The sequence below is a fragment of the Malaya genurostris genome, chromosome 2 (assembly GCF_030247185.1).
Source record: "Malaya genurostris strain Urasoe2022 chromosome 2, Malgen_1.1, whole genome shotgun sequence".
Taxonomy (NCBI): Eukaryota; Metazoa; Arthropoda; class Insecta; order Diptera; family Culicidae; genus Malaya; species Malaya genurostris.
The window spans coordinates 274281550-274308847 of record NC_080571.1 but is presented as its reverse complement, the minus strand read 5'-3'; the positions used below and the strand labels follow the sequence as shown (position 1 = coordinate 274308847).

Sequence of the window (27298 nt, the reverse complement as noted above, 5' to 3'; positions counted from 1 at the left end):
GAGTATAAAGTTTACATACCCTCCAAAGATGTCGAAATTGACGGTGTTGTTACCGAAGCGAGTCTTTCGGTAGATGATTTACTCAAGCATGGTGTTGGTCGTTTCAAGAACTCTATGCTTGAGGGTGTGAAAATACTGGAGTGCAAACAACTGTACTCAGTAGTTTATGAAGAGGGAAAAAAAGTTTATCGCCTATCAGACTCGTTTCGAGTGACATTTGCCGGATCTGCGTTGCCGTCCCATGTCTATGTCGATAAAATTCGCCTCCCTGTTCGGCTTTTTGTTCCAAATGTAATGAATTGTACGAACTGCAAAAAATTCGGACACACAGCTACTTACTGTAGTAATAAACCAAAATGTATTAAGTGTGAAGGGCCTCATAAAGATAATGATTGCAACAAGGAAATTGAAAACTGTATTTATTGTGGGAATAGTCCTCATGATGATATTTCAGTATGCACTGCATTTAAAGTGCACAAAGACAAAATTAAGCTTTCTTTAAAAACACGGTCTAAGCGCACATATGCAGAAATGCTTAAAACGGTAATTGATGTCCTTCCTTTGGAAACCGAAAATGGGTTTTCAAATCTAGAGGAACCAGAGGACTCTGACTCTGACGAAAATAGTGAAGGTAATTCGTTTATCACTACCCAAGGGTCAGTTAAGAGAAAGAAGTCTTCCTCCAAATTACCAAAAAAGACACCTAAAATTTCATCTTCAAAAAAAGATCCCCGTGTTAAGCAAAAAAAGTCAAAACCAAAGACTGTGCCTCCTGGTTTGTCAAGTTCACAAACCAATCCAGGATCTAGTACAGAAAAAGATAATAATCCAGTGGGCTCCATTTCACAGCCACCAACAGGATTACTGAAGTTTTCGGAAATTGTTGAATGGATTTTCTCAGCATTCAATATATCTGAACCCTTAAAGACCCTCATAATGGCATTCCTTCCAATAGCTAGAACCTTTTTGAAGCAGTTATCAGCTCAATGGCCAATTGTCTCAGGTTTTGTATCTTTTGATGGATAATTTATCACCCGCCGCAAATGATACAATCACTGTCCTGCAGTGGAATTGTCGGAGCATCATGCCAAAACTTGATTCATTTAAAATATTATTGCATAGTCAACAATGTGATGTATTTGCTTTATGCGAAACATGGCTTACTTCAAACATAGCTTTAAATTTTAATGATTTTAACATTATACGTCTCGATAGGGACTCTCCGTATGGTGGAGTGCTTTTGGGAATTAAGAAATGCTATTCCTTTTATAGATTAAACATCCCTTCAACTTCTAGTATAGAAGTTGTTGCTTGCCAAATAAACATTAAAGGCAAAGATATTTGCATAGCTTCGGTTTATATTCCTCCAAAAGCACAAGTTGGACAGCAACAGCTTAATGAAATGGTTGAAGCCCTTCCTGCACCACGATTGATTCTGGGGGATTTAAATTCGCACGGTATTATGTGGGGTTCCGTTTACAATGATAGCAGATCATCTTTAATACAAAACATTTGTGACAATTTTAGCATGACGGTATTAAATATGGGTAGCATGACACGGATCCCAAGACCTCCGGCACGCCCAAGTGCATTAGATCTATCTCTTTGCTCAACATCAATTCGACTAGATTGCACCTGGAAAATACTGCCTGATTTACACGGTAGCGATCATTTACCAATCATCATCTCAATTAGCAGTAGCAATTGCATTGCTACTTCCGCTAGTATTCCATATGATTTGACAAAAAATATCAACTGGATTAAATACCAAAGTAGTATCTCTAGTATTTTGAATTCAATGGAAGAGCTCCCTCCACTTGAAGAATATGACTTCCTCATTTGTTCGATTCTGGAGGCAGCAGAACAATCCCAAACTAAACGCTTTCCTGGGCCAACGACTAACAGAAGGCCTCCCAACCTCTGGTGGGACAAAGAGTGCTCAGAGGCTAAACTCGCAAAACAAAATGCTTGCAAGACGTTTCTAAAACGGGGAGGAGGAACTCCTCAGAATTTTGAAAAACTTATGGTTTTAGAAACCAAGTACAAGAGCATACTTCGAGCCAAAAAATGTAGCTATTGGAGACATTTTGTCGAAGGTTTGTCAAGAGATACCTCAATGAGCACTCTTTGGAACACGGCCAGACGAATGAGGAATCGTAACGTGGGCAATGAGAGTGATGAATACTCGAGCCGATGGATATTTGACTTTGCTAGGAAAGTTTGCCCAGATTCTGTTCCTACGCAGAGCATTATACGGGAATCTCCTCCAAATAATGGTTTTATTAATAACCCATTTTCAATGATGGAATTTTCTATAGCACTCTTGTCTTGTAACAATAACGCTCCAGGGTTGGACAGAATTAAATTCAACTTGGTGAAGAATCTGCCCAACCTCGCAAAAAGACGTTTGTTGGAATTATTCAACAAGTTTCTTGAGCAAAATATTGTTCCACCTGACTGGAGACAAGTGAAAGTTATCGCCATTCAAAAACCGGGGAAACCAGCTTCCAATCACAACTCATATAGACCCATTGCGATGTTGTCCTGCATCAGAAAATTGTTCGAAAAAATTATTCTACGACGTCTCGACACTTGGGTCGAGACGAACGGTTTGTTGTCAGATACTCAGTTTGGCTTCCGTAGAAATAAAGGGACGAATGATTGCCTTGCATTACTTTCGTCTGACATCCAAATTGCCTTCGCTCAAAAGCAACAAATGGCATCTGTATTTTTAGACATTAAAGGAGCATTTGATTCAGTTTCCATTGATGTTCTTTCAGACAAGCTTCACCAAAATGGACTCCCAGCGGTTATAAATAATTATTTGCACAACCTTTTGTCAGAGAAACACATGCATTTTTCACATGGCGATTTGGCAACACTCAGAAATAGTTACATGGGTCTCCCGCAAGGCTCATGCCTCAGTCCGCTCCTCTATAATTTTTACGTAAATGACATTGACAGCTGTCTAGTAACCCCATGTACACTAAGACAATTGGCAGATGATGGCGTGGTTTCAGTTACTGGACCCAAAGCTATTGATCTGCATAAACCATTGCAAGATACCTTAGATAACTTGTCCGATTGGGCTGTTCATCTTGGTATCGAATTCTCTGCGGAGAAAACAGAGTTAGTCGTCTTTTCAAGAAAGCATGATCCCGCGCAGCTTCAGCTCCATATGATGGGAAGAATGATCCAACAGGTTTTAACTTTTAAATACCTCGGGGTGTGGTTCGATTCCAAATGCACGTGGGGAGGACACATTAGGTTTCTGATAACAAAATGCCAACAAAGAGTAAATTTTCTTCGAACAATAACAGGATCTTGGTGGGGTGCTCATCCGGAAGATCTAATAAAATTGTATCAGACAACGATACTTTCAGTGATGGAATATGGATGCGTTTGCTTTCGTTCCGCTGCAAACTCTCATATTATCAAACTGGAGCGAATTCAGTATCGTTGTTTGCGAATTGCTTTAGGGTGCATGCATTCGACACATACAATGAGTCTTGAAGTTCTGGCGGGAGTTCTTCCATTAAAATATCGATTTTGGGAGCTTTCATCACGCCTGCTAATAAGATGTGAGGTGCTGAATCCCATGGTAATTAATAATTTCGAACGACTAGTCGAGCTTCGATCTCAAACAAAATTCATGACAGTATATTTTAACCATATGTCACAGGAAATCAACCCTTCAAGATATATTCCTATCCGTGTCAGCCTCCTAAATGTCCCTGACTCAACTTTATTTTTCGATACATCCATGCAGCGCGAAGTGCGTGGAATCCCGGATCATCTACGTTCGACGGAAATCCCAAAAATATTTTCAAGTAAGTTCAGGCATATTGACTCTGAGAAAATGTTTTACACGGACGGATCGCGAATTGAAGAAGCGACAGGGTTTGGTATGTTCAACAATAATGTTTCGGCCTCATTTAGGCTTCAAGAACCTGCATCTGTTTATATAGCAGAGCTAGCAGCAGTTCATTATAGTTTGAGTGTAATCGTCACATTAATTCCAAACCATTATTTCCTCTTCACAGATAGTCTGAGTGCAATTGAAGCCATTCGCTCAAACATGACTGGCAAGACTGAACCGTTTTTCCTGGGCAAAATAAAACAGTGCCTGAACGACATATTGAACAATAATTATCTAATCACTATAGTCTGGGTCCCGGCTCATTGCTCCATTCCTGGCAATGAAAGAGCCGATATTTTAGCCAAACGTGGTGCTATTGAGGGTGAAATTTATGAGAGACCAATTGCTTTCAACGAATTCTATAGCTCGTCTCGCCAAAGAACACTTGCCAGCTGGCAAGCTTCTTGGGATAAAGATGATCTGGGTCGGTGGATGCACTCAATTATTCCGAAAATATCGACAAAGGCATGGTTCAGGGGACTGGATGTGAGGAGAGATTTCATTCGTGTGATGTCCAGACTCATGTCCAATCACTACACGTTAGATGCACATCTCCTTCGAATTGGGCTCTCCGAGACTAATCATTGTGCTTGTGGCGAAGGTTATCGAGATATTGATCATGTCGTTTGGACATGCGTGGAGTATCGTGATGTCAGATCTCAACTAATAAATTCTTTGCGTACCCAAGGTAGACTATCCAATATCCCAGTTCGAGACATTCTTGCTTGTCGTGACCTTTCATACATGAAACTTATTTATCATTTCATAAAGAAAACTGGAGTTTCAATTTAATAAAGGCCCCTTTCAAGACTTAGTTCTGATCCCAGCTGCGTCCATGAGTTCAACCAATAGCTAAATTAGAATAAAAATAATGTAATGATACAAACAAACTCGAAACAGTTTATGAAATTATTAACAAAATGTCTGAAAATAACAGCTTATTTTATAATTTATAGAAGTTAATCGTTTGGTTCAAATAATATTTCCGAGTAGATTTCATAATTAATGACGAGTTACCTAAGATGATATTTAAGTAATAAGAGAATATGTTTTAATAAATGCAAAACGTTGTGACTATGTTAGAATTAAATTAGGATAAGAATATTATGTAAAAGTGATGCTACGGCGAAGAAAAACTTATGTAAACTGCCTTAAGAAATAAACGTATTTATGAAAAAAAAAACAACGTCATTAACTTGGTATTGCAAAAAGCATAACTAATCTGAGTGTTTGTATATAAACTAATGATTTGCTTTTAAGCCGGATCTTAGAATATCTATTCATATGAGGATAAAAACATTTAATATTTTTGTTAAACTTCTGGTGGATTTCTTGTATGTGATCTTTCAAAGTGAACACATTCTTTTTATGCCATTGTTCATATCGGTCATGCAAAATCGCCATTCGTTATATCTCGGTTCCATTTCGTAAGGTACCCAATTTATCACCACTGAACGAACCGTACTAGTTTTCGGCTCAAGAAATATATTATCATACCCAATGATGCATCAAACATCAAATAGATTTCTGCTGATGATAAACATTTTAATCCGTGAATATAAAAGGTGACTTATGTATACGATTTGGTATACGATTTGATTGTCAAATAAAAATCACAAAAAAATGAGAAAATCGATGAATTTTTTTTTGAAATCGGTAGAGCGATCAATATAATTTAATGCTTGAAGATGATTTCATGCGGTTCCACTTTATATGGCTCATGCGTAATATCCAATTTTGGCACACTCTCTTCAACATATTGACTGATGATTCACGAATAAATGCTTCAATATTGGCTTCCAGTTCGTCAATCATTGCTGGTTTATCATGGTAGGCATGAGGCTTAACATGGCTCCACAAGAAATAGTCCAAAGACATTAAATCACAAGATCTAGACGGCCAATTGACGGGCCCAAAACGTGATATAAACTGTTCACTGAAGACGGCTCTCAATTTGGTTATTGTTTCGTGTGCCGTGAGGGATGTGGTACCGTCTTGTTGAAACCACATGTCAGGCATGTCCAATTTTTCCATTTTGTACAAAAAATCGTTCATCATCACACGGTAGCGCTTGCTATTCACAGTAACGTTCCGCCCATCGTCGCCTTTGAAGAAGTACGGCCCGGTGATGCCTTCGGTTCTTAATCCACACCAAACAGTGACTTTTTTGGGATGTATTGGTAGCCCTTTGCAATACTTCTGGTTGGTCTTCACTCCATAACTTCACTATAACCATTTGGGAAAAGATGATAGAAAACAGTTTTCCGGTTTGGCCCTTTTCAAGTTTGGCGTGAAATTCGTCTAAAGTAGGTCATAACCTTCTAAGTCAAAATATATGTTGGACGAAAAGTTGTCTTGATTTTTGTTTTTTAATTTTAGAGGAGTAGAGGGCAAAGCGGGAAATGCTTAATATATCTTCTGAATTATGGTGGCACCTACCGAAAAAATATGATATTTGTTATGAAACAGCCTCGAATCGTGCCATGAGTTTTTGTCGGTTTTCTTACAGAAGCATTAGTTTTATGATACGTGTTTTTTGTTTAGATGCGTCTTCATAATCATTCGAAATTTTTAATCGCACGGTAGGTTTTTTAATCCATATTGCAAAAAATGTAGTTTCGTGGTATTTAACGTTGCTTTCTTTTGCGCTTCTTTTGCATATTATGTATTTCGTTTCCGAGCATTATTGTAGATCCTACGAGTTGGAAAGAAACCTTTTTTTTCTCACGGGTCAAAGCGGGGCATTGTACAGTACTCAGCACCAGGCCCGTACCCAGGATTTCGTTTCGGGAGGGGCCCAAGGTAAAAGAATAATATTACTGAAGACTGCTTATGTACCTAATTCTCGGTGTGCCTTTTACGGGTGTTTTTACAAGACACTTTAAACTTTTCCACTGGATCTGTTATTATATTACATTTCTTTACGTTTACTGTCATGTTATTTCTGCAACACATGCCTTAGACCTTGTAAATAATTATATATCTGTTCTTGATTTCGGGAGGGGCCCGGGTCCCTCGGGCCCCCCCTCTGGGTACGTGACTGCTCAGCTCCATATAACCTAACTTTGCCCGAGTGGGTGCAAACTTTGATTCGTTTTATTGATACAATTTCGATGTAGAAAAAAAAATTAATTTACTTTACACTCATTGTAACTGATTTTTATTTTCTGTTTTAGTCAGAATGCAAAGCAAAACATTCCAGTAAAATTTAAATAATTTTCTAACTATCAGTTGTTGAGGAATATCGGCTTTATAAATTTAAATAAGTATTTGTTAAAGTAAACGGAATTATGATAAGATTTTACGAAGTACCCCGCTTTGCCGAACTTCGATATTGAGTGATTAACAAGTCAGTTCAACTGTGATAAATTGATGTTGAGTGCTACCTGGCTCTTAGGACACTTATTTACAAATTTTCAGTAATAAAATCGTTCGATTTAAATACAGTGATGCTGATAAAATCATTTCGTTGCTGTTAAATGGAAATAGTCTTTTTTGGTCAAATTCAAAAGCAAGTTTCCGAAATTACTGTTCAGTTTCATTGTCTACTTTTCAATCCATGTTGATGAACATTAGCATAAACCGCATTAACAAACAACAACAACTACCAACTGACTCTGTCTGACAGCACAAAATACTGTTCTCTAATGTCAGTGATCTGTCGTGCCACCAGCCCCGATCATCATTCACGTAGAACCCCGCTGAAATTTAGCAATCTTGCTAGACAAGCTAGATTTTGATTTAATGCCAATCAATAAATCAGCGTGTGCTCTATTCGTGCGGACGTGCGGAGTGTCTCGGATGAAGTTGCCCCATTAATCCGTGCATAATTTATCCCATCGTGGAACGACCCTACAGCCGAACAGCCTGTATGTCTAATACTGAACGATCCGGCTGTGGTAACCCCCCCGATCGGTCTTCCTAAAATTCTCAGTTACAGTTCTCAGTGTACACGTGAACGACAATCGTCGGAGTTTGGGAGAATGAACCTCACCTCATCATCAGCGTGTCTAGCTATTGTATCCGAACGTTGGTGTTTGGAGCGCGAAAAAGACAATTCTTAGATGGTTTCTAAGAAACAGCAACTCGTTTGGTTGGGTTAAATAATTGCCGACATCGAGACGCTAGACATGAGACGTGCTTGTTTCACAATCAAACCGCAAACTCGTTGCAAGGAAAATGACCCCAGAACAGTCATTGGCAGCCTAAACTGTCCAATTGAAGTCTCTTTTCGTATAATTATTGGACCTTCTGTTGGCTTGACATTGTAAAATATAGGTAGATTTTTTTTTTGAAGTGAGTGCTCTACTTGTCCCCAGTAAATGAAAGGAGCGCTATGTAGTATGATTTTTTTTCAATAACTCCACCAGTAACGTATATCTTAAAACTGCTTTAACAGCTCCCAAGCGGTAACGAGCATTAATTAACTTGTACACGAATGCGAGTGAAGGTTCGTTTTTTTCTCATTTTACGACCCAGGTTCAGTTCAGTTCATGGTGCCGTTATATGTGATCCTCATCATCGACGATCTCCAAGTTCTTTGTATCCATCAATAACTGGCAGTTAGCCTAGTTTTGCCAGTGCGTCCTGTAGACCTTACCTCACGTATTAGAAACGCACTGGTAGACTGTGTATGTGTAGCGACATGTGCTTCTTAATTGGTTATTTTTGTCTATTGACTTGAACACACAACAACCTTTTCTGTTTTTTTCACAGGAGATGAAGCCGCTTGATTCAATTAAAATATTAGACCATGAGTAGAGTAAATAGTTGTTACATTTAAGTTGATCAAACCGTGAATGGCCCCCCATCTTTCTTTATGTTCCATCATTATATCCTCTACATTTATATCACGTTAAAAGTGATGCGCTCATGTTCGGGTAGATTCATGACTGCAAAATAAATGACCCTTTCTTCTTTTCTTGCTTTCTCCGATGCACACTTGTAGGCACGCTTCTGGATGCAGGTGGTAGACGAACTGCGGCGGGGAGTTAGACTGAAAAAGATCAACTTCTCCCGAACGCCGATCGAGTACGAGCTGACGCCATACGAAATCCTGATGGAGGACATCCGTTCCAGGTGAGCGAGTTGTTTTTTTTTTGTGCCGCCCATATGACATTATAACTATTTCTTGAATCGAGCAATAATAATTATTGTAAGTGAAACTCTACGGGATATGAGATATGTTGAGTGACCAAAATCAACTAGATTAGAAATTTTAAATAATGTTTATGGTAATGCCTATCGATGACTGTCTGGACTAGAAGGCGACTTGTTTTTACCGCACCCACAACACGTGACCGAGCGTTGCTGTGATAAAAAAATATAGGATTGGACAGTAAAGCTTCCCGTTCCTCCTGTTAAAAAAAAACAATCTTTTGAATTGCTTCACTTTTGAACCATTTACACCTTTTACAATTCGCAAATTTATCAACATATTTCGTCTCATAAGATTTCCAGGAATCAACAAGCAATGGGCAGCAGAATATGAGCAGCGTATTCTGCAAATGAAGCTTGTTTGACTGGACCTTGACCGAAGAATTCATTGAAGTAATATTGTTGACAGCTGTCCACATTTCCAATATGACACATACCGTCTGACATTCCATATGGAATGAAATAATATTTAAAATTCCGATACACGATGTACTTTGTTTTGATTACATCCAAAAAATGTACACCGGACCAAAATATATTAGAGTGGCCAAAATACCCCCGTTACCCTAGTTGGTATTGATGATAGTGACGAATAATTAGAATTGAAATCAAATTATTGCGTCTAGCGTTTCAAAAGTTATCAATAATTTAATATAATTTTCATTTGCCGTACATTGAAAGTTTTCTTATCATTTACCTAATGGGGCCTTCAATTTAATCATATTGCTCGAAAAAGAGCAATTCCAGAAATGGGTATGTACTGCAAACTATTTTTATTTGCACTGATGGAGAGACCGAAAGAAGAATAAGGTATTAGAATTGCAGTGAAAACCGACTTTCGAACGGAGCCTCGGAAATCCTAGAATTATACTCCATTCGACTCAGTTCGATGAGATCGGAAAATGTCATGCTATCGCAGAATGAGCTACTACAAAAAACTTGGAAATTGCTTCTACAGAAGAACCGAGTCAATATTATTTATGCAAATTAATGTCTTGAAAGACGAGAAATGACATAAAGTCATTTTTATAATTTGTCTAATGACATTAGACATTTTTACAAGATCAAACAATACATAAGAGAGAATTCTTTCGAAAAATTATAAATAAATATAATAGCAAAACCTGTAGCAAAAAGAGTCTTCAGATTTGAAATATTAAAATAATCTGGTAATCGAAAGTATAAAACGAGAAACTCCTGCAATTGTCGACTTTTACGAAGCAGGAACTCAGTGGATATATTCTTGGTTACTTTTTCTGTCGGATTCCACACGGTCTGTAAGCGGGTCCTGTCTGGAGAAATATAATAGGTACATTAATTCTTCTAGCGAACCCCAGTCCCTAATACCTGAAACTGTGAATTAAACAAAAATGGAAAATGGCTCCCCAAGTAACAATTTTTGTTATGCTAGCTTATTTGTGACTAGTTTGCAACCAGAAATTTGAGTTATTGTTACTAACATCTAACCACTTGCGTGACTGAAAAAGCGCAGTTTCTACTAGTTTCTATGTCGGTTTAAAATAAGTTGTCGTTACGTTGAAATGCCATACTGAAATAACTTATTTTCCATAACTTAAAAATAACTTATTTTCAAGTAAACTAGTTGAAACTTTGTTGCCATCGATATTTTAAACATTGAATGAATCCATAATGTTTTCCTATCAACAATAAAAAGACAGTATAGTACTTGAAATTACAAATTTGATACAAGGTACAAATTTCACAACGTTTTTAAAACTATCGAGCGGAATTAAACTTTAATTAACTGTTTTTTTATGCGCCTTCAATCAAAATCTTTTTATGAAGATATGAACAATAAATAACGAAAAAAACTTATGTTCAGAATGCTCAAAATTAATCCAAGTAGAGTGATTCCTCATTATTTTAAATTCATATATCATGATATCTGTAATATCACAATCGATGTTAAATCCCTGTATTGTTTTCTTCGAGTTTATAATAGTGCATAGTACAAAAAAGTCTATTCTGCCTTTCATTATTTTCGTCAAAAAGGAGTTTTAAAAAAAAGTAATATCCTGGTTTTATTTATGTTTTATACACTTCTTGCGACTCCATAGTGTGATCGCCATATTCAAGCCAACAAATGTTTTTTAGGTTGCATTTCCGTTATCATTACATTGGGGAAACCTACCGATAGCTATCTGAATATTTGTAGAAATTGTATGTTATAATCTTATGATATCTAAGTTATTGCTACATCAATTACTCGTAACGATTTACATATACGCTTACGTATTTATAATGGTTTCGCAACCATTTTTCAACTAGTAGCTAAAACCATAGCTGGGATTAAAGATATGTTAGAATCAAGTAACGATAACTTACAAATGATAGCTAGTTCAATGTTTATGTTATAAAGAAACACTGCCGTCACTTTGTTTTAACCAGCATAACATAAAAAACATGTTTGTGTTCTTGTTGCAACATAATTGGACTAAGTGGTATTTGAACTAGTTACGGGTTGCTAATATTGGAGTCAAATAAACTTATTTTCAACTAGTAGCTAGAAGAATAGTTGTTATTAAAGATATGTTTGGATTAAGTAACGATAGCTTATAATTTATAATTAATTCAATATGACAAAAAGATGTGGTGATTTGAAACCTAAATAATTATTTCGTAACTAGTTGTGTTTTGAGGAAACATTGATGTCACATTGTTTTAAAAAGTATAACATAAAACACATATTCGTGTTCTTGTTGCAACATAGTTTGGACTTAGTCGCATCAGAACTAGTTGCGGATTGCTACTTGGGTCAATTCAATCAAAACATGTGCTTTATTTTATATCCTAATATCCTGGGAACGACTGCTGCAGAGGAAGAATCTATGTGGGAAAACTCACCGTAAGCAAGTTGTTTATTTTTGATTGATTTCTAGTGTTTAAATGACTATTTTTCATGAAAAAGATTTTGACAAATGTTTTTGAAGTTTTGGTTCTAATAACAATTGCGAAACTAAAACTTAACAAAAAATTAAAGATCCAATTTTTCCCTAATTTGATGTATTGATGGATTTTCCAATTGGGGGGCGGGTATAGCGTGATGGGTAAATCGATGTCTTTCACGCAGCCCATCTGAGTTCTATTCCCAACCCCGCACACAGGGTTAGAAGGTTTTTCTGGAAGGTAAATGACCTTAAGGATAAAACCTCTATAATCGAAACAAAACAAAATTTCTAATTCTTTCAATAGTGAACACGATGGCCCGTGATGGTGCTTTATCAATGAAATTTGAACCGAGTTGAACGTTACACTTTTGTTTTGAACCGCTGTAATAATTGCAATAAATCATTGCACGCAAAATTTACAGAAATTATTCTAACTAGCAACACATTGAAAATAGTACAAAGATACTCGACCGACAAAGAGTTTTTAGCCCTCATATAATTTAAGGATCAAGAGTAAACCAAGTTAACTTGTGTTGGTAGTTTGTGTATTACGTACATTTTATTTGGTACGTATGTCATAGATCTATGTATTCATATATGCAGTGCAACCAGTTTATCAAAGTAACTTGCACGTTTGAGTTTCAAACAATCTTTTTTAACAATAATTTATTCTCAAATCAATGTTAAACCTGACTTTTTGTATAGAATATCAGTTTTGATCAATTTTCACCAACGTGATGGAAAATTGCTTACATTTTATGAATGTAGATTTTAATTCCCTAAAAAAATGTTAGCAACACTGCTTCAATGCATTTATATTAGATTGCGCTAAATGTTTTCTGTTAAAAAGCAATTTTCCGGAAAAATAAATAATTTTACGAAAACTTTTCATATCCATTGCCTTTTGAGTGTTAAATTAAAGGGATAGCTAAAAGAAGGTACGTAAATCTTTATTTCGCAATAATTCTGCAAGAGAAAATCCATATAGGAATGTGTGCGTTGCTAATCAAATGTGTTAGTAGAAGTAAGCTGAAACTGAAATAATTTTTCTCGAGCAGTTTTCAGGAAAACGGAGGAGTTCTAGACTAAGATTTTCGCCTTTCTTGAACTGCAATTCTAAGCTGAATGAACTGATTTCTTTATTTTTCAACTATATAGAAGTTTTATTTATTAAAATCAGGATAAGAAGCGCAGGAATTTGTTTTTACGCACACATTGTTGACATTACTCATACGCTTGCAAGGAGTCTTGCTCATTAAAATACTGCTTATGTCCATTCTGAGTGTTGCCATATCTCAGAACTTATCCAGCACCCCTCGTACAAGTGATATAAGTAGTACTACTTGCTAATCACTGTTGAAAACCTTAGCTAAATTTTATATTGATTGTTTTATGTTTCGCATTCAGTTCATCAGTGCATTAGCAGATTTTGTTAGGCTCGTGGATTAACATAAAGCAATGTTGATCCGCGAGATGGCATTAGCAGTCCACCATATCCTCCAATCCACTGCTGAGCTGAATGCGAAACGTAAAACAATCAAAACAGTCATGTGCACTTCAGCACAAACCGGTACCCACGAAATACCAAAACATAAATGACTAAATTTTATAGTTTTAGATACACTGGAATTTTAAAAAGGATGTCTTTTCTCTCTTGCTAACATGTAGTGATTGAACATGACTCGACAAATCTCGCAAGATAATCGTAACTCACATCCATGCCTGTTGAAATCTAGATACATGATAGAGATAGTGAAATGTAAAAAATCACGAAAGTTGCACAAGTAAAATCTATTGAAATCTAATTCTATATCGATGATCGTTCACGGAAAGATTATTATCCAAAATTTGTAAAAATCTGGATAGCCGGTTGTTGAGACAAAATAAACATTTATATGAAACAACTAGAGCCTGTACGCAAAAATGCCTGAATAAAAATTTCTATTAAACGACATGTTTAAACATTCTCAAAGCTCTATTGGAAAGGAAACATTGTCACTATTTTTTTACCTGGAGCTTTTAGTGGAATGTATTCAACAGTTTCACTTTTTCTGTACCATTTAATTCCACTATTTCACTGTCACGTTATTACACTTTCACAAAGTCACTCTACTTTAATGAAGCATAACAAACGTTACAATACAGATACGCGTATTTCGGAATGTTACTTACATCCTTCTTCAGTGTATCGGTTTTATAAGTTTGTTTTCCCAAACTTATAAAACCGATACACTGAAGAAGGATGTACATCCTTCTTCAGTGTATCGGTTTTATAAGTTTGTTTTCCCAAACTTATAAAACCGATACACTGAAGAAGGATGTAAGTAACATTCCGAAATACGCGTATCTGTATTGTAACGTTTGTTATGCTTCATTAAAGGAGAGTGACTTTGTGAAAGTGTAATAACGTGACAGTGAAATAGTGGAATTAAATGGTACAGAAAAAGTGAAACTGTTGAAGGAAACATGTCATTTCTCCGAAGGACTTTCCACCGAAGGCTGTTTCATCGAATTGGTCATTTTGCCGAAAGAGTCATTTCACCGAAAAGATAATTCTGATAACTGTAAAATAATATAAAAAAATATCATTCTAACTCAACATTAAGTTATTACAAGCAGAGCAAAAAAGGTCTTTTTCATTGACTCAAAATATACGAAAATGACGAGAAATAAGTGTCACTCTCAGCTACGCTTGCTTTTTTGACAAATAAAGTTCATAAGAATTGCATCGTATGTGGGTTTGGGTCACCAGTAAAATTCAATTTTTTTTGTGTTCAGAATCTTCTTTGGACAGAAACGTGATCCACATACGCTAAGATTTTTTTAACGAGTTTTTGTTTTTGCACGGCTTCTTCATACACGGATTTTTTACACGGTTTCCGGAATTAACGCGGTTTTTATTAACACGGTTTCTGATAAGAGTTTAAAAAACACTGTCATTTGTCATTTTGAGAAAAATTTTAAAAAAGAAAACAGGTTGTCCGTAAGAAAACGATTCTGAGAGCTAATTTAAAATTTGAAAGTTAACTATAATCATTCATTCAACAATTCACGGGAGTATTGACTTTCCATAAAATGATTAATCAATCTTCCGGTCTTGAATCCCTTTTTTTTTATTCAATAATATATTATAATATTAAGGCACACTGCTTAAGCTCTAAGATGCCAAGGGTATTTACTAATCTTAATTACGACTAACTTAAAACTAGAATAGTATCATTATGTAATGTAGTATCAGGGTAGCGGATTCTCGACAATTCAGCTTTCAGCAGGCGAGGTGAATTGAATATTGGGTGAGGGTCCAAATGGCGAATATCCATGTTGGCCGCATCCTTCGGTCCGTGTGGGTCCGCGGGAAACACCCCCAGGCTACGAAGGCCCGGCGGGTGGCCCGCATGCTGGTCATTGACTGGAGCGGTCTTCCGGTGATGGTGATGTTACGGAAGAGAATGAAAAAAAAGAAGTAAATATTGTGGGAAACGGGGTAAAAAAGGGGTGTGGGAACAAAATGTTTGAAAACGACAGAGATCTAATTAGTTGCCATCGAGATGGTGAAAAAACAGGGAAAGGGGAACGAAAAAGTTAGTGACACAAAAAAAAAAGATCTTGTTAATTCCAATGAAGATGGTGGACAGGGACGGGGATCGAGAGAATCGGGCGGATGTTAGTGTCGAACCTGTAGGTGGAGATTATATTTTCTGAGCGAGGAATAACACATTACACTTGTATATCAATGTGTTTAAGGTACTGGTATATGAGAAGCATATATGAACTATCCCGACTCGCCAACACATCCCGAACCGGCACCTCAGGCGGTCTACCTCGGGCCCTGAGGGATTCCAGTAGCTTCGACCTGGCGTCACGATACTCTACGCACGACCACACGACATGCTCGATGTCCTGATAACCGTCGCCACAGGTGCAGAGCCCGTTCTCCACGATCCCGATACGCCGGAGATGTGCGTTGAATGTATAGTGATTTGACATGAGCCGTGACATAACGCGAATGAAATCACGACTCATGTTCATCCCCTTGAACCAAGGTTTCGTTGATACCTTAGGGATAATGGAGTGTAGCCATCGTCCCAGTTCGTCATTCGTCCATGAAGTTTGCCAACTTTCGAGAGTTTTCTGACGAGAAATACTGAAAAATTCATTGAAGCAGATTGGTCTTTCATAAATATCACCTTCCAATGCGCCCACTTTAGCCAATAAGTCTGCCTTTTCATTGCCCGGAATGGAACAATGCGAAGGGACCCAGACTAACGATATTAAATAAGACCGTTCAGATAAAGTTCTCAAATGTTCCCGTATTTTCCCCAGGAAATATGGGGGATACTTTCCTGGCTTCATTGCCCGGAGAGCTTCTATTGAACTTAGACTGTCCGTGACAATGAAGTAATGGTCTTTGGGCATGGTTTCAATGATCTCGAGGGTGTACTGAATAGCAGCTAATTCTGCGACGTAAACTGAAGCCGGATCACTGAGTTTGTAAGAAGCGGTGATGTTTTGATTGAAGATGCCGAAGCCTGTGGACTCGTTGATGTTTGATCCGTCAGTGTAAAACACCTTTTCACAGTTGACTGTTCTAAATTTATTATAAAAAATATTTGGGGCCACTTGAGGGCGCACGTGATCCGGAATTCCACGAATTTCTTCTCTCATGGATGTGTCGAAAAACACAGTAGAATCGGAAGTATCCAAGAAATGAGCACGGTTGGAAACAAACGAAGAAGGATTAATATTCTGAGCCATGTAATCAAAATACAAGGACATAAAACGGGTTTGAGAGTTAAGCTCAACTAACCTTTCGAAGTTTTCGATCACCAGAGGATTCAAAATGTCGCATCGAATGAGCAAACGATATGAGAGATCCCAGAACCGGTTTTTCAGTGGAAGAACGCCCGCCAGCACTTCGAGGCTCATCGTATGAGTCGATTGCATGCAACCCAAGGAAATACGCAAACAACGATACTGAATTCTTTCCAGCTTGATGAAATGAGTGTTCGCCACTGATCGGAAGCAGAAGCATCCGTATTCCATCACGGACAATATCGTTGTTTGATACAACCTGATCAGGTCTCCTGGGTGGGCACCCCACCATGATCCGGTTATTGTACGAAGAAAGTTGATTCTCTGCTGGCATTTTTGTTCCAGATACCTAATGTGACATCCCCAGGTGCCTTTGGAGTCGAACCAGACCCCGAGATATTTAAATGTGAAGGCCTGAGCTATGGTTTCACCCCCTAGTTGAAGCTGTAATTGTGCTGGTTCTCGCTTCCTCGAAAATACAACCAGCTCAGTTTTCTCCGTAGAGAACTCGATACCCATTTGAAGAGCCCATGTTGACAAGTTGTCGAGGGTATCTTGCAATGGTCCTTGGAGATCGGCAGCTTTGGGTCCTATAATAGACACAACGCTGTCGTCGGCAAGTTGTCTTAGCGTGCAAGATGTGTTGATACATTCATCGATATTACTTACGTAAAAATTGTATAAAAGGGGGCTTACGCATGAGCCCTGAGGAAGACCCATGTAGCTGAATCGTATTGTCGACAAATCACCATGCGCAAAGTACATGTGTTTCTCAGACAATAGATTATGTAAAAAGTTGTTCAAAACTGGCGAAAGACCATGCTGATGCAACTTCTCAGATAGGATATTTATAGAAACTGAGTCAAAAGCCCCCTTAATGTCTAGGAAAACTGACGCCATTTGTTCTTTACGAGCAAATGCCATTTGAATTTCTGTTGAGAGCAACGCAAGGCAATCGTTCGTTCCTTTGTCCCTGCGGAAACCAAATTGTGTATCTGAAAGTAAACCATTAGTTTCGACCCAATTGTCTAGACGAAACAGAATCATTTTTTCGAACAATTTCCGGATACAGGAAAGCATAGCAATCGGCCGATACGAATTGTGATCGGAGGCTGGTTTCCTTGGTTTTTGAATGGCGATAACTCTGACTTGTCTCCAGTCGTGTGGGACAATATAAAAGTATACCGCCCGGTCTTGAATCCCTGTCGTAAATTACTTCCGCTCAGTTGTGGTGTATGGTGTCAGCATCGTCATTCATATCATCGGGAATTTCGTAGCGTTGAAGAACTAGTCGGATTTACTAATCTCTTCAACTCTTCATCATTTCAAGCAATTTATACCCAGTATAAATCAAGTATTTTATACCCATTTAAATGATATAGCTCTAGTATTATTATGATTTACGCCGATGAAATGAGTTGCTTCAGCATGACACATAGTAGGGGAAGGTGTTCGGTTGCCGGCAGTGTTCGGTTGCCGGCACCCCACCGTAACTATTGACAGAAAGCAGATAGCGTCATTACAACAAATGTCATGTGTGTGTAATAGCAGTACATTCTTTGTGTGCCAAATACTAAAGCCAACAAACGCTTGTACTTTTTGCTGCGTTCAAAACAAATTTTAATTGCGTGAAAATAAATTGAAGAGCATCAATCGGAAAGGTGAGTGTATTGAATATTTATGAGGTGAAATCGATCTATTTCGTGATTTAATACCGGATGCTATCAAAATTTTCGCAACCAAAGATTTGTTTTGTCATTTTCAAAATGTCTACCGATTTCGGTTACCGGCACCGCATTTTTATCGACAAATCGTGAAAAATTGTCAGTGATATGCAGGCTGCTGTCGAGACAAAGCAAGCCAAAGTTTTGGCCAAACATCTAGCTGCTCATACAGCAGAAGACCGGCCAAATCAACACCAAAGGCGCCACCATCCAAATCATCGGCCAAAAGAGCCAAGGCGAAGTCACTATCAGACAATGAAGGCTTTTGTCCAAAACGTCTCCGAAAAGTATAAATTCCGGTTTTCCTTTGAATAATTGCATTCTTTATTTATATTTTACCGAAATTTCTTGGTGTGCCTATTACTAAATTAATAACAATTTTTTTTCAATCAAAGGAATCAACTTAGTTTCTTAATCAGTTGTTAGATAGGGACTTTAGCTTTTGATTGATGTATAGATGTCCGCATAATGTGCACTAAGTCAGAAGTTATGAGCTTAAAATAAAAGGATAAGCAAAGTCCTGGCATTACAACATTCCTTTTGTGGAATTTGGCCTTTCTGTTTCAACAGACTTCGCAGCCGATTCTTAGTGTACAGAATCATTGCATGGCTAGTACTATGGATCCTACTGACACTAAGAATCCTTCCAGGTCGGGGCTCGAACATACGATAACTGGCTTGTAAGACCAGCGCCCTATGCATTGAACCACCAACCCGGGCCACAAAAATAAAATAAAAGGGTGCCGGTAACCTAACACTCTCCCTTACCTTTTCTAATTTGATCCATATTCATCTCTATGAATTCTTCCTCTTTTAGTCTGTTGCTGCGTGCATAGATCTTCTTCTAATACCCACGGCCGCCAAGAGGGGAGGTGGAAAGGGAGGAATCCCCCCGGGCCCGGACTATTCTTCATAACGAAACAAAATATCGAAACAATTGTAGCTTGCGAATTATGTTGTTAAAATAATGTATTTAAAAATCTCTTGATACATTGACATTCTTATACTCAGAATGTTTCTTAATTTTCATGTTTAGGGACCCGTAATATTGCAGTACCCCCGGGCCCGAATTTTCTCTCGGCGGCACTGCCAATACCCATGTCTTCCCACTCAGTTTAGTTGACTAAATGACTGTTAAGATCGTTAGTGTTTACTACACATCGCACCTTCGGAATTGAAAAGAACTTTTTCTCAAGCTTTGTTTGTAGTGAAAGTGTTTATGGGTGGTATTACTAGCACTTCTTTAGTCGAACTTTCCACGTATTATCCTTCTTTTGAAAACTGAATGCATTATACAGAAGGCATGAGCCATTCAGATTAATTTGCTTATTGTACAACGCGTTTCCTAACTGTTCTAATTTTAATTTGTCATCCAATGTGTTTTTTCAAGTATGACTAGACCCTTCTCGTAACCCCAGGCTGCTTTTTAGATTTCCGTTTTTATTGTGAAATAACAGTTACATTTTCACAGTTATGTGTATCTTGCATAAATTTTAGAGTTAAAAATGGCTTTTTTCACCTTCAAATTATCAAAAGTTACATTTTATCCGAAACAAAACAAACAAATAATTATATTACGGTTTTTGGAATTATTACGTCGAATTTCCCACGTGGTTTTTTGCACGGTTTCCGCAATTAACACGGTTTTGTTTTACACGGATTTTTTTTAACACGGTACGTAACCCCCGTTTAAAAAGAGACCTATTGCATTTACTACCGAAACTACATTTTATTCATAGGGCCCAGATGATCAGTTATTATTTAGTATACGGTAGATATTCAACGAAAGCATAATTACATTGATTCGTAAATTTGGCAACACTTTTTGCATATTCACTCATGACTGATGCTTCTTTGGCGATTCGAAAAAACTACATTAAAAGATTCAAATGTCGATAATTTTCACTTTGAATAAATAAGAACCCAATAGACCAGTGTCTGTGAAATTCGTTGAACCAATTTTGTATACAAATACAAAATGAGAGAAGTACAGAATACAAACAAATAAATCACGAGTCACAGACTTGAATTCATTATGTATCGAAGGTGTTGTTTCCATAATCCTTAAATCAAGGTTACCCCGATTTTGATGTTTACTTTGATCTGACCGACAACTTCTTTTGGTCGAACGTAGTAAGCTGACTTACTTCAGCCCATATCAGTGGTCATATTCGGGTAGCCAGATGTGGAATATTCAAGCACCATTCTGGAAAAAAAATCAATCGTAGTACTAGCCATGCAGTCAAACTGTATTCCAGGAATCGGATACGAAGTCTGTTCCAGCAGAAGGTCAAGCTTCACACCGGAATGCAGTACACGCAGGGGGTGATTTTGTTTGCTTTGCCAGTTCTGTGCCGTATTTCTGATTGACAACCGTTCGGCGAAACTCTGAAAGTATCGATGCCGTCAATCAAAGCTTGCATAAAATGAGTACATATGACGTTTCTGCCTACTCATGACATGTCATTCATTACCAGCTCTCGCAAAAGAACACTTCTTGCATGTTTGCTGTTTAACTAAAAGAAACCCATAGCAGATTCCGAGCATGTTTCTGTTATCCGATGCGTCAATAACATTCCCTTTTTAAGGAATTTACTGGCAGTTCTGTCGGACAAAGGGCCAATCAATTATTTTTTTATGTCTCTAGAATTATAAATGCAGCAGCACGGCGTCGAATCAATTATGCTGTTCACAATAATCGATACTGGCACCGAAAGGTCTGATTTTTATGCATTGTTTTTTTTATTTTTCTTTTCAGAAAGTACAATCTTCGCAAAGTGATGGTCGACGGTGACATTCCACCGAAGGTGAAAAAAGATGCTCACGCAGTCATCCTTGAGTTTATCCGATCACGGCCACCGCTTCGGAAGGTGAGTTTTTTTCGTCTCTTATACACCATTGCTGTAGCTATAAAATAATAAGGTTCATAATTGATTAAGTGTTTCTTAATGTAATAAACTGTCCTCAGAGGAGCTGATGATGATAAATGGTTGATGGTAGAGTAAAATTTTATATTTATAAAGTAAATTTGATCAGCCACAACTCTAATCTACGTTGAGTTATATGAAGTGCTAAACGACAAAACCCCCGTTGTCTTATCTTTTTAATATTAACAACAAACCCCGAACCATGTTTTGTGCTACAATCGAATAATGGCATTTATCGCGTTTTGTTTAGACACTGACAGGTGATAATTGATGTTTGCATTAAACTTGACTTTCTTGCACTGGACACACTCTCTTAACTACAATAATAATCAAGGTCAATCAAACACTTGGAATTTCAATTGTGTTGCTTAAATAAAAGAGTTACTTGTGAATGACAGAAAAACTGTTTCACTTGATCGTGTATAATAAATCAATGGTATACCAAAGGAGTCAATGCTATGATTTTTTATATAGAATACACGTATGAAAAAAAAACTGCTTTTGTTTTTAAACAGTGTATAAATGTATTCATATTTTTTTACCCAGGCTTCGGAAAGGAAACTTGCTCCGCAACCTTTGAAACGTGTTGCCTGTCCACGGGAGCAGCTGCTCGATTCAATCCGGAAAGGACGTGTGCTGAAACCGGTGCATCCCAAGCTGAAAACAAGACGTAAGTATTCATTATCCATAACGATTAACTTTAACAAACCCGTGGCTATCCAGTGTATGTTGCAGTAGACAATAATATCACCAAACATTTTACTTTCGTCCGATGCAAATATCACACTGGAGTCACATTACGCATTCATTGAATGGTCGTAATGACTATTTAATGAAGTGTAATCGTGTTCCATTAGCTGTTGTAAATTTCGAACGAAAATTATGCGAGGCCCCAGTGGAAGCTACAAGCCGAACTAACGTACCTATGGTTTGACTATATGATTAAGCGAGCAAGATATATCGACGATCACCATTGACTTGTGCGTGATTTGACTTTATTTTATAGTGATGTGACTGCATGACAATGGGTACCATCACACGCGACAAAGTCAACGAAAATTGCTTGTGCGGGACGTGAGTTTGCTGAACATTAGATTGATTCTACGCACCGTAATAGATACAAGAGCTCTATCCATAGACAATTCGTGGAGGGTTAGACTCATCTTAAATTTGAAATCATCCGATGTAGTTTGTAGTGATTAAATTTTCATGTTATAAATGATTAAATGCGATCAACCTTCGCTGGTTCATCTCGCATATCAATTGGAAAAATATTATGTCGAAAAAAGGCACATATTTTTAATTTTGAGGTGCTCCAGAATATTTAATTTGGGTACTGTTTCAGGAAGCATTATGTAGTAATACGAATCACGTATATTCCGATGTCACCTCTATTTATTTTGTACTAAATGGGAATTTTTGCCATTTATGAAAGTTTTGTAACAATAGACGTAATTCGTTAAACAAATTAAAAAATAACAAAAATCTATACGAGGCTGATATTTGAGTAATTTGTTAATAAAGGGTTATTTTTATGAGGTATACGATTTGGTTTTCAATCTTTGTTGGGATAGATAGAACAATCAATATAATTTGATGTTTGAAGATGATTTCATGCAAATGTTGACCTCGGTTCCACTTTAGATGGCCCTTACACAAGTTCCAATTTTGGCACACTCTCTCCAACATATCGGCCGGTATTTCACGAATCAACGCTTCAATAATGGCTTCCAGTGCGTCATCAATCGTTGTTTTTTTTTATACTAGTAGACATGAGTCTTAACATGGTCCCACAAGAAATAGTCCAAATACGTTAAATCACACGATCTAGACAGCCAATTGACGGGCCCAAAATGTGAGATGAACTGTTCACCGGAGGCGGCTCTCAATTTTATCATTGTTTCGCGTGCCGTGTGTGATGTGGCACCGTCTTGTTGAAACATTATTTCATGCATGTCCAATTGCTCCATTTTGGGCAAAAAAAATCGTCAATCATCACACGGTGGCGCTCGCCATTCACAGTAACGTTCCGCCCATCGTCGCCCTTGAAGAAATACGCCCGATGATGCCACCGGGCCATAATCCAAACTAAACAGTGACTTTTTTTGGCTGGTCTTCACATCAGATGCGCAATTTTACTTGTTGACGTATCCATTCAACCAAAAATGAGCTTCATCGCTGAACACATTTTTTCGATAAAAAAGTGGATCTTCCTTCAACTTTGCCTGCGGGCATAATGATTAAATCAAATGACGATTCAAGATTAAATTATAGATCAAACTGAACCAGTTTGACAACGACACAAGATACGACTACGCATGATCTGTCAAAAAACAGTGTTGGCAAAAAGATACTAGCAAAAAATCACCCTTTAAATGCTCACAAGAGGGAATTGTTTGAGAAATTTTAATTTGTCTTGAAATAAACGGACTAACACAACTCTGGTGTGCCAATCTTCGGATTGAACATTTTTTCTGTTGTATTGGCTTATGAACTTTACGTTTCTAAATCAATTAAAAAAATTCACAACCTTTGTAACGGTCAACAATCCTTTACACTACGAATCATGATATACGATGCAACATTGTTAACACATATTACGGATAATTTAGTTACTAAAATAATACCCTTTTTTGTTACTTTCAGTAACCAGTAAGAGACTAGTTGGTAGAAACAGAACACCGTGGCACCGAGAGTCTCGTGTTACCGTACTGTGTTTAGAATAATTACATTACATTCCAAAGAGCAGAACAGTCCTCCCTTTTGATTATGGTTTCTTACTTCTAGTCCTGCTTTTGGTATTAAGGGGCGGGTAGAGTCTAACACTTTTGAAAAATCATTTATTTTTTTCTTTGTATTTTCTTATAGTATAAAATTTCAAGAATTTTCAAGCCTATGAGAACCACTGATCTTTAGCACTGAAAAGTGCTTTGAATGGGCCTTGCTGGACTTTTTGGCTGCCTTTCTACCGGTTTTCGGTATCATCGTGCTGACGGTGTCCCGTGCTTTAACTTAAATGACGCTATTTCTCACATCACATTTCATTTTATACCTGCTACTGGCAGCGGTGTACGGACAGCCCCGTTTCCAAAATTCCTTTTCCTGTTCACAGAACGGGAAACAGTGAGACGGCAGTGATCGAGTACTTGGCTGCTGAAGTGTTGGAATTGGCCAGTAACGCTGCCCGTGACAACAAGAAAACGAAAATCATCCCTCGCCATCTGCAGCTGGCCATCCGTAACGACGAGGAGTTGAAAAAAAACTACGTTCTTTTAAGGACGCCCATATCACTGTGATAAAGAAATATTTAAGATTGCTTTAAGTTTAGCCAGTTCTGATACGCCTGGAAAGAATGCGCAAATCAAGTGGAAACCTTTGTGCTAACAATTTGTTCATTTTTGTTTTCGGCCGAATACTAAAGTATTCACGACAAAAATACATATTGATCTGTATACGTGGCAACTCTGTTTCGCACGGCATATTTGTATACTAGTATAAAGATGTGTTCAACATCATCACTTTCGCTTTCGCATTGCCGTTCGTAATTGAATGTGTTAGTGACGGTGCAAATTATTTTAAGTTCCATCTTGATGAATCTTTTGGTAGGAAATATTGAGATCTGAGATGGTTCTCGTGTGTGTCTTGTTTCGGCAACAGTTGCTCAGGAAATGGTAGGAAAGCGACAAAATTCAACTTGTTCTTTATAATGATCTTTAGCACTGAGCTGCTTTGAATGGGCCTTGCTGGACTTTTTGGCTGCCTTTCTACCGGTTTTCGGTGTCATCGTGCTGACGGTGTCTCGTGCGTTCAGAGTAGCTGCTTTAACTTAAATGACGCTATTTCTCACATCACATTTCATTTTATACCTGCTACTGGCAGCGGTGTACGGACAGCCCCTTTTCCAAAATTCCTTTTCCTGTTCGCAGAACGGGAAACAGTGAGACGACAGGCCCTCGATGTTGCTCTCGTGTTGCAGGGGAACAGTTGCTCAGCAAATGGTAGGAAAAATGAATCACTCTACTTTTACATAGATGCTCTTGTATAGATGCAGACATCTCGCGTTTTGATTGGCTGGTGCTGTCATAGGTTAAATCAAACAGGTTTTTCAATAGTGTACTATTGAAAAACTTTAATGTTGTTGATTCTATTGGTAGTTAGACTATATAAATCCTTCCACAGATCACTGAGCTATGAACTTTCAAAATACGAGAAAGGCAAACGCGCCTTATGAATTATCCTCTTTGATACTCATTTATACCAAACATTTCAGAAAAGTTTAATTTTGAACTATTTGAGATTATGTCACACAACTGAAAATTTTATCATAAATTTGTGATCATGTTTCCGATGGCATGTAGCAAGAATTATGTTGATTCATCAGATACAACAGGAGATATTCACGTTCAAAAACTTATCACTCTCTCAGAGGGTAAATTTTAGAAAGGCGCCCCATAGTAAAGTAAGTCGTATTCACGACAAAAGATACAGCTTTACAATTATCGGTGCTGTGAGGAATTTACCAAGAGAGACTTGATTGTCATACTAGGTTACAATATTTCAAAATCCTTGTGTGGAGTATTCACATACATTTTCATGGACAAAACTTATACTAAGGTTATATGCACATAGTTAGAAAAGGCGGCAATAGTAAAATGATTCTATCGCAATTATCCACTGCCCGTATAGAATCAGATGGCAAAACGAGAATAAGCGACCGTTTATTGCGAATCCCTACAGCAGCGTGCTAACCCGTGATGCTCAGGCGGGTCATCGAGAGAAATTCGCTATGTCAATTCTATGTTAAATGAACCTAGCCGGTTTTTTGTTGCTGCGATGATATCCGTCTCTCTTTGATGGCACAGATTGAACCGTGTGAAGAGTTGCTCGAGAGCGATCTTTGATCAGATAAAAGCCGTCCTTGGATTCCAAGTCTAATTAAAAAAACTTTCAGATATATAATACTCACTCGCTATGTCATTCCTTTCAGGCGCCTAAACTTCGGGTCGAGTTTTCTCGGCTACAACATTTAAAAAAAAAACTACTGAACCAATCGACATGATTTTTCTTGATTTTTCTGCAAATGTACTGTTTTTCGTCAAAAAAATACGAGCAAGAGATAATGTTTCTATTTGCTCATTGCAGACTATCAAACTTGTATTGTGATTAAAGTACACATGAACAAAAATATTTTATATTGTAAGATTTCATAGTTCATTGAAATGTTTACCAGCAAATCATAAAATATATTCTCGGTTATTAGTACTTACATTGTCGTCTCTGGCCTCATACCTGGGACAGTAAAACATCGCTCCACTTCATAAATTACGACGGTCTGTCGGTAATTTTTCGCACGGTTTGTTTCCAATAAACAACGGGCTCCCTCCTGTGTCGTTGGTGTTGTATCGAAAATCAATCGTAACTTCGCCATACAGCGAGTGTGTAACTAACCTGAAGGAAAAAAAACAACAATTTCTCATAGCAAGTTCCCATTTGATCTGGTATTCATAAATCTAACCCGGTCCATGGGTAACGACAAGTACACGCTCGGAGTCTCTGCATGCAGAACCGAACTTGAAAGTGAAGCTTTTCGCCTATCTGCCTGTGCCTGTCTGTCTAGTAGGTCCAGTAGGTCTGATCCGGTTTCCCATTTCCCTGGTTAGTAAAAGTTCGTACGTACACCGGGTGGCCAGTATGTGTCCGTCGGGATTATTAATGCTTTCTTCTGTTGGCAGTTGCCCGCAGAGCGCGACGGTGGTCGGCAGTCCTCTGTCGGTTGTTTGTATATCAAGCTGAGAAATTTTCAAGAGAACTATTATCATTATTATTGTGGATCAGTGTTTTGATTTGGAG

At 37.7% G+C, this 27298-nt stretch overlaps 1 protein-coding gene across 5 annotated transcripts in view; it reads left to right on the top strand.

Annotated features, from left to right (window-relative positions):
* Positions 1-27298, top strand: part of LOC131430115 (protein spire) — a 463276-nt gene that overhangs the window by 307629 nt on the left and 128349 nt on the right. For all 5 annotated transcript variants that reach the window (XM_058594819.1, XM_058594817.1, XM_058594818.1 and 2 more), the window contains 3 exons: positions 8868-8998; positions 21280-21391; positions 21995-22118. In XM_058594819.1, coding sequence (XP_058450802.1) covers positions 8868-8998; positions 21280-21391; positions 21995-22118 — 367 coding nt within the window. The remainder of the gene's footprint in view (positions 1-8867; positions 8999-21279; positions 21392-21994; positions 22119-27298) is intronic.